This window comes from Sphaerodactylus townsendi, linkage group LG16, assembly GCF_021028975.2.
Source record: "Sphaerodactylus townsendi isolate TG3544 linkage group LG16, MPM_Stown_v2.3, whole genome shotgun sequence".
Taxonomy (NCBI): domain Eukaryota; kingdom Metazoa; phylum Chordata; class Lepidosauria; order Squamata; family Sphaerodactylidae; genus Sphaerodactylus; species Sphaerodactylus townsendi.
Genome location: NC_059440.1, coordinates 25,961,287 through 25,969,362, shown reverse-complemented (window position 1 = coordinate 25,969,362; position 8,076 = coordinate 25,961,287). Strand labels below are relative to the sequence as shown.

General features: G+C 45.1%; 1 protein-coding gene across 1 annotated transcript; it reads right to left on the bottom strand.

Moving 5' to 3' along the window:
• Positions 1-1,807: 1,807 nt before the first annotated feature.
• PEX10 (peroxisomal biogenesis factor 10) lies at positions 1,808-7,069 on the bottom strand. The gene is made up of 6 exons (XM_048519074.1): positions 6,937-7,069; positions 6,388-6,468; positions 5,876-6,282; positions 5,153-5,328; positions 4,392-4,527; positions 1,808-1,994 (listed from the first exon to the last, which is right to left on the bottom strand). The coding sequence occupies exons 1-6, from the start codon at positions 7,043-7,045 to the stop codon at positions 1,929-1,931; spliced, it is 975 nt and encodes a 324-aa protein (XP_048375031.1). The 5' UTR covers positions 7,046-7,069; the 3' UTR covers positions 1,808-1,928.
• Between the last annotated feature and the right edge of the window lie 1,007 nt (positions 7,070-8,076).

The following is an 8,076-nucleotide window of genomic DNA, read 5'->3' as shown; positions in this document are numbered from 1 at the left end:
TTGTGATACGTTTGTGCATGTATTGGGGAGGCAGAGCAATCAGAGATGGAGATTTAAATTATCTCAGGGCCCGCTGCAAGGTTTGTTGAGAGGCATCCTATGTAATTCTCTTATTCAGAAATTTTAACAGGCCCTGCCGTTGTATCCCATGTTTGTTTGCACCTCTCTCATGTGACTTGGATGGAAAGGATGCAAATCCCCCCCCCCCCCATGGACGAGTGGGCATACCTTTTACGATAAACAGAGCTGCTCTGGATTTTAATGCCACTTCCCCTCTTCCCTCATTGCATCTTGGAGAGATTTTGACTTTTTTCCAGAATATCTCTTCTAAACTATCATTTTTTCTCCCGGAAGGCCTGGAATTTAAATACATATATATAATAGGTGAAGTATTTTGACATTTCTTTGATACTTAAAAAAGATTTTTTTTATTAACTTAAGTTTGCTTCATGTAGCTACCCTTGGCCGTGGCAGACGAGATTTTGTGGGTTTTAACACAGCATTTAATTTTCTATGGAAAAGAAATAAATGACCTGCATGTAAAACTTTTTTTGGGGATGTGATATAGTTATCGGCAAATTTCATCAAGTGATTTTTTTAAATTCCAAACTTTAGTAAAAAGACTGTCCCTTCTTTCGGTCCAGGAGGCTTTATAGAAAACAACTGAAAGGAGCTAAGTGTTAATATTATCTCTCCCCCTTTTCTCAAATCTTGTGGAATAATGTATTTGAGCTATATTTGTTAAAATCCTTTGCACTACTGTATGAAGGTAAATACTGAACGTGATGGTAGCTGCCTGCTACAGGTATCTTTAAAATGTTTCTCTGTATTTGGCAGAGAGGTGATGAACCTGAAATGCCCAGTGCCATACAAGTTAGATCTCCCCCTCCACCCCTTTTTCAGCATTATTGCAAAATTAAAGGGTATTTTTGTCTGGTGAGTTCACCAAGTGTTATGGAAACTGTTTTTTTTTTTTCCTAAAACGAAAAACTTAAAATGGTGTACAGCAGACCAGAGTAAGGAAGTACCTCCCGATTAACCATCCCATCCTTCAGTTCAAGGCCAGTGGAGTTTAATTACCTGCAGTGTCTACAATCAAGACCTTAAGTGTATTTTCTTCTGTTACAAACTTAGCTGCAAAGCACATTTGTGGAGGGCGTGAGAACGTTCACAGCAGGGACTTCAGTTTGTGACATGAACAGGGAAAGAGATTTTAAAAGGCAAGAGGTTTTACGTAGCTCGCAAGTAGACAGGCTGATGTGACCTGCTTCCGTTTGACTTTCCTGGGCTTTACGCTTTATCCAGAAATCACTTCGGGGTACTTGAGGACTGACCGGACAATGCAGAAAAAGATAGTGAAAGTCTGCTCGCTTTCCTTACGCAATCTGTCTGTTGCCATCCTTCCCATAGCTGTCTGAATTAAAACTATGTTCCTTTCTTTATAAATATTATCCAAATTTCTGAAATATTAAAGCATTTGCAGCATTAAAACAACTCATGCTGAAGGGACTTACGCCAAGTCAAAGCTCTATAATAGCTTTTTCAAAATCCTCCCCCAGGGCTATAGCTATATAGTTTGCATGCCTGTTAAGAGAGGTACTTGAGCGGGAAACTGAAGTCTGATTAAAAAGGTGCTAACACATTGTTATGAATAGCAAAGAGTCACATTATCTCAAGCTGCATCAAAGGCACCAGAAGATTAAAAAATACTGGTATAGTTAGAAAATGCCGGCAAAGGCAAGCAGCCCCCTCCCTACAAATGGACTTTATTTGTAATTTGACAGATGAAACTTGAGTGTTTGGCAGCTTAGTTTTCACAATTTAATACTTAAAAAAATAAAGTCTTGCACTTGATCAAAAGAGAAAACAAAGTGTAGTATTTTTGTCAGCTCCTGATGCTTCACAATCTGATAGCCGACTGGCTGTTATCAATAGTGACGCAGATAGATCAGCTTTTGTGGCTGGAATTTCTCTCTGCAGAGCGGGCACTCCGCCTATGGAAGAAGTAAAATGAACATGAGATGCAAACAGTTCAAATATTGTCCGCCAGCGGCTGTGATGATTTCACAGATTTACATTTTAGCATAACAGTAGGCATAGGTTGGGTCCCCTCTGTATGTTCCCCATGGGAGAAACGTACGGCCTACAGAACTAGTGTTTTGTAGAGCTGGAGCTATTTTCCCTCAATATTAAGTTTTACAGGAGATAATTTTTTTCTCCATGAATAGCCAGGTGTGATGACTTCGTGCCTGGTATGGCAGCATTTTGCTACCTCTTCTATTTGTATAAAGATAAAAAGTCCACGCCAGAGCTAAGCAGTGTTCCAACTGATAGAGGGGCAGAATCTCAAAGCTGTGCATTGTCAAATAAGCCCAGAAGAGAGTTTCTCCACGTCCAGAATCAACTGGCTGTTGCAGGTTTTCCGGGCTGTGGCCATGGTCCAGTAGTTTTTGCTCCTGACGTTGTGCCTGCATTTATAGCTGGCATCTTCGGAGGCACATCGCAGTAAGCTATGTTTCTCTCCATGGTGCAGTGTGGAGCGGAATGGAGAGAAACATACCTTACTGTGACATGCCTCTGGAGATGCCAACCGTAGATGCTGGCGAAATATTGGGAGCAAAAACTACCAGACCACGGCCACAACCCGAAAAACCAAAAAGCAGCCAATGTCAGAGCATCTCTTTCCCACTCCTGTGGTCCTCAATTCTGCCTCCATGTCTGTCAGTAGATGGCCAAATCTCCTTCTCCCCCCAGTATTAAAAGGCAGCACAACAACTTCTGAAAATGAGCCTGAATTTTCGTTTTGTTTCCATTAGAAACTCTTTTATAAGCATGATTCATTCCAGTAGTACAGAATGCACCTCCGAGGCATCTATAACGCAGAGTTAAATAAAACATACCTGCCAAGGGAAATATCTATGTTTGCTCAGAAGACTCAGAAACCCTCCTCTGGGCTCGCTGATACTACTGTTAAAGTTGCAAGTTACATCTTGCCTCTTGGCTGGTGGTTCCTCAACAGACTGTCAAATTATTGGCAGCAAAAGAGTACAACTAGACAAGATGGATCCAAAATTGCATTTTGCACTGACAAGACGGGCATTTTTGCTGGCAGGCTCGGGGAGGCATGCCAGTCAGAGTAGGCTGGGGTCTCCAATGCAGTGGCTGTGGGGGCCAATCAAGAGTTTTCAGAAAGTGGGAGGGGCTTCTGACTAGGTGTGCAGAGTTTTTTAAACGATGTTTTGGCAATAGCTGCCACCACAGCACTAGATCTTCACTGAAGGCATACGAGGAGAAGGAGGAGTTTGATTTATACCCTGCCTTTCTGTCCTGTAAGGAGTCTCAAGGCGGCTTACAAACTCCATTTCCCTTCCTCTCCCCACAACAGAAGCCTTGTGAGGTTGGTGGGGCTGAGAGAGATCTGAGAGAACAGTGACTAGCTCAGGGTCACCCAGCAGGAATGTAGGAGTGGGGAAACAAACCTCATTCTGGCAGGGCATGAATTCTCATAGCAAATTCCTTCTGTCTTAACGCCAGACCAACTAATTTTTCAGCTTGGTGTTGTACTTCCTTCTGGTTTACTTTATTTCGCTTCTATGGTTTTAGAGTCATCTGAGACTTTTTGCCGATCCCCAGCCAGGCCCTTAATCTCCTTCTTCAATTCTACTGTGTCTTCCATGCATTTATCAACTTTATCAATCTTATTTTCCATTTGTGATACATCTTTTTCTGCTTTGAATCAGCCATTGTACCTCCAGGGTTTCCCCACTAGGTGTCCTCATAGCTCCCACTTTTTTTATTCAGTCAGTTTTTGGAAAGATACTTTTTCTCCTGATTTACAGCTATATGAAGATCAAGTCCTTTTATTCTGGGTGAGTTATAAATCCTTTTTCTAGAGGTGCTTCTTAAGCTGTTGCTTGATTCAATTATGGAAGAGCATCACAGCATTACCCTGACCAACCTCTAGATCAAGTCTCTCATTCCAACCTCCTTGCTCAATACAGGATCTGCCTAAAGCTTCCCAAGTGTCTGTCAGCCGCTGCTTGAAGAATGCCAGAGAAGAAGAAGAGTTTGGATTTATGTCCCCTCTTTCTCTTCTATAAGGAGACTCAAAGGGGCTAACAATCTCCTTTCCCTCCCCCCCGCCCACAACAAACATCCTGTGAGGTGGGTGGAGCGGAGAGAGCTCCAAAGAACTGTGACTAGCCCAAGGTCACCCAGCTGGCATGTGTTGGTGTGCACAAGCTAATCTGGTTCCCCAGATAAGCCTCCACAGCTCAAGTGGAGTGGGGAATCAAACCCGGTTCTTCAGATTAGAGTGCACCTGCTCTAAACCACTACACCATTCTGGAAGAGCCCCACGGTGCATCTGGCAAGGAATCCCCCTCACTCACCTTGGTATTACACCACTCTGTGATGCATTCCCAGCAGAAGAGGTGGCCGCACGGCGTGGCTGTGGCATGTTGCCTCTCTTCTAAGCACAGAGTGCAGCGGGAACTGCGGCCCGGAAGTTTCTCTTCAGGCTGAATTCTGAGAGAAACGAGACTAGGTTAGATTATCCACCACTCAGGGTGGATTGGTTTTGTCGGGAGTACAAATTGTGTAATTCTGCATACCGAATCACAGCATTGAGATCAATGCAGGAAATGGTCATTAAAACATGCCACTTGCACTGTCCGGCGTCTTATCAGAACACAAGAGCACCAATATCTCTTTTATGTAATGGCAGCTCATTGCATAAAAAGTCACAATATAATCAAAGTGAACTATTTTTGTTAACTTGGCCCACATTTGTTATCTCAGGCACAATCACAGTCGGTTCTTGGTTTAATCCCCCTGACGTCACAGATGACTTCCGACAATCCTGCAGAGTTTTCAAAGCAAGAGATGAACAGGGATGGTTTGCTATTGCCTGCCTCTAGGTAGCAACCCTGGACTTCCTGGGCGGTCCCCCATCCAAGTACTATCTAAGGCTAACCCTGCTTAGCTTCCCAGTTCTGACGAGACTGGGGTAGCCTGGGACAACCAGGTCAGGGCATTACTGCCAACAGGTTTGTTGCCCTCTTGTGTGCCAAGAGGGCCCAGGCTGTTGCCTTTCAAGGTCTGGCTAAAAAGGTGCCATTTCCCATTTCTCAAGATGCCACAAACAACGTACTTCGGATAGGAAGGGTTACGGTGTAGTTTCCATTCTTGTCTCACTCTCTGCCTCTGTTGGAAGCTGTAGGCTTGGGTACCAACTGTCAGTGCCAGATGCAGAAGAGAAATGATGCCAAGGAGCCTGTAACTCGATCTAATGTTCTGGTCGTCTCCTGCCAGTCCTGCGAAGCGCAGCTAGGGGGAAGAGGAGGGGAGGAAAGCCCAAACAACACCCGGTGTAAATCCACTTCAAGTGAATTAATCAAGAGGCACCTCGCACACTATGGGAGGGCCATAGCTCAGTGGTAGAACATCTTCATGACATGCAGAGTGCCCCAGGTTCAATCCTCAGCGTCTCCACTCAAGGGGACCAGGTAATAGGATACAGAGCATACGGAATAGAGCAGAATACCTAAGTGTAAGTAGAAGAAGAAGAGTTTGGATTTATATCCCCCCTTTCTCTCCTGTAGGAGACTCAAAAGGGGCTTACAATCTCCTTGCCCTTCCCCCCTCACAATAAACACCCTGTGAGGTAGGTGGGGCTGAGAGAGCTCCAAGAAGCTGTGACTAGCCCAAGGTTACCCAGCTGGCATGTGTGGGAGTGTACAGGCTAATCTGTATTCCCCAGATAAGCCTCCACAGCTCAGGCAGTAGAGCTGGGAATCAAACCCGGTTCCTCCAGATTAGATACACAAGCTGTTAACCTCCTACGCCACTGTTGCTGCAAGTGGCAGATACTTACATAAGTGATCCCCGCTACCCTTTTAGACAGGTGGTAGAAGAGGCCATTCAAATAGAAGACAGCCAGGTGCAGCCGCCGGAGAAGAGGGATGCTGTGCCTGAGGACGTAGACCACCTGGGAAAGGAGTTTCCTCTGCTGCTCCGTCAACCCACCAAGCTGGTTCCGTAGCCAGCTCCGCACAAAAGTCCTGCTTCGCTGTCCAGAGAAGGAGGGTCTTTGCGGAGTCTGTGCCCCCTCGGGTTCTGTCTGAAGTTCATGTTCCAGGTGGACTAAACCCTTGTCTAACAAGTATGGCAAGACAGTGTGCAGAGAGATCAGGACAGCCCGTCGAAATAAAGAAGGAATTCTTTTCCCAGAGGGGTCTACTTGAATAATGTTGACATATTCTTCGCCAAGGGTTTGGTAACCTGAAAGAAAGTGTAGATGGAATGCCTATAGAGATGACTCTTCAACAAACTTGGTAAGATTTACCAGAGGTTTCAATTACTGGCATTGGCCCCGGACAAGATTACCTGAAAGTGTTGTCAAGGTGAAATAAGCCACATCAGCAAGCAGCTCGATTTCCTTCTGCCATTTCAGCCACGTTTTAGCACCTAGATAATTAGAGTTAATACTATTGGTTCATTGTTGTATACCCTGAAAATCTTATTTGTCTATAAGGCGTTACTGGATTCAAATCTAGTTGATCTACTGCAGATCTGGCACCTCTTTCCTGCCAGTGCCTCCCGGGGCCACTTGGCAACACTACTCCCTGAATTACAACTGACCCCCAGGCTACAGAGATCAATTATCCTGGAGAAAATGGCTGCTTTGGAGGGGGCAATCTATGGGATTGTGCCATGCTGCGGTTTCTTCTTTCTAGGGATGCCAACCTCCAGGTGGGACCTGGGTATCCCCGGAAATTATAGCTCATTTCCAGACTATACAGATTAGTTCCCCTGGAGGAGAAAATATCTGTTTTGGAGGGTGGACTACATGGCACTATACCCTCCTGAGTTGCCCGCCCCAAACCTCCAGAGATTTCCCAACATGGAGTCAGCAGCCCTAACTGTCTCCCTCACCGGCTAGCCCCCCCAGGGCAGCCCCTGCTCCGCTCTTCAACGCCCCTCGATACACTTCATCTTTCTGAGCGGAGCGCACCAGCCGCGCAGGTCCCCCTTCCACCGGCATCGCTGGCGGCAAGTTCCCCCCGACTTCCGTCGCGCGCGTGACGTTGCCAGCCCCAGCTTCAATCGCGAGCAAAACGTGCGCCCCCGGGACTCTAAGCAGAGCGGCCCTAGAGAGTGGGGCAAAGCAACCGTAACTTCGGGTGCCTAATCGACTGCCCCTACGTTTAAAGCTCCCCCCCCCCTTTATTTCTATCCCTTGAGAAATCAGCTCTCTATTTAGCAAAGAATTCTACCCCTAATACACAGATTTAATATTCTGCATTTTATTAAACTAACAAGAGGGGGACACAACTTATTCAAAGGAAAGGAAAAGCCCACTCGGAAGCGACTTAACCCACTCATAGGGCGGCGTTGTTGAACTGGAAGTGTTAATATTTCTTTACGTCTCTATCTCTATGGCTATATCTACCCGGCGAAAATGCTGGCTAGCCGTTTCAGGGACTTGCGTCCCCTCACACGCCACCTGACGCAGCGCGTCCTTGCGAACGTGTTGCCATAGTGACGCCTTGTAAACGGTTGTCATAGCAACGTCTAGAGAAGGCGTCGAATTTATCACCTATTTCATTAGTCCATTCGCTAATTACATACATACATACATACCTACATACATACATGCATTATTGGCGTCAAAGTATAATCCAGTATAGCTAAATTAATTAATGAACTGAACGGATAAATAGGGACAGATACAAACATCCCTCTCCTCATGGGGACCAGTTGCTGTCATTTAATTTGGTACACGTCTGAGGGGAGAAAGTGAGCCTTTTTTTGTGTTGAGCTAATGCTCTGAAAGGCCTATAAAAAACCAAAATATTACCATGAGAAGAATAAAAGAGTAACAAACAATTTCATCAGCAATAGCTTTAAAACCAGTTAAACTGCTCCTAATGCTATAAAAAAATCTCAAAATTAAGCCAACAGCATCAAAAAAGCATGTACAGCATGTAAACATCATGTAAACAGCATGTAAAATCAACATGAATATCAGAGTAAACAAAGAACCGTTAAAAGCAAATTAAAGAGGAAAAAATG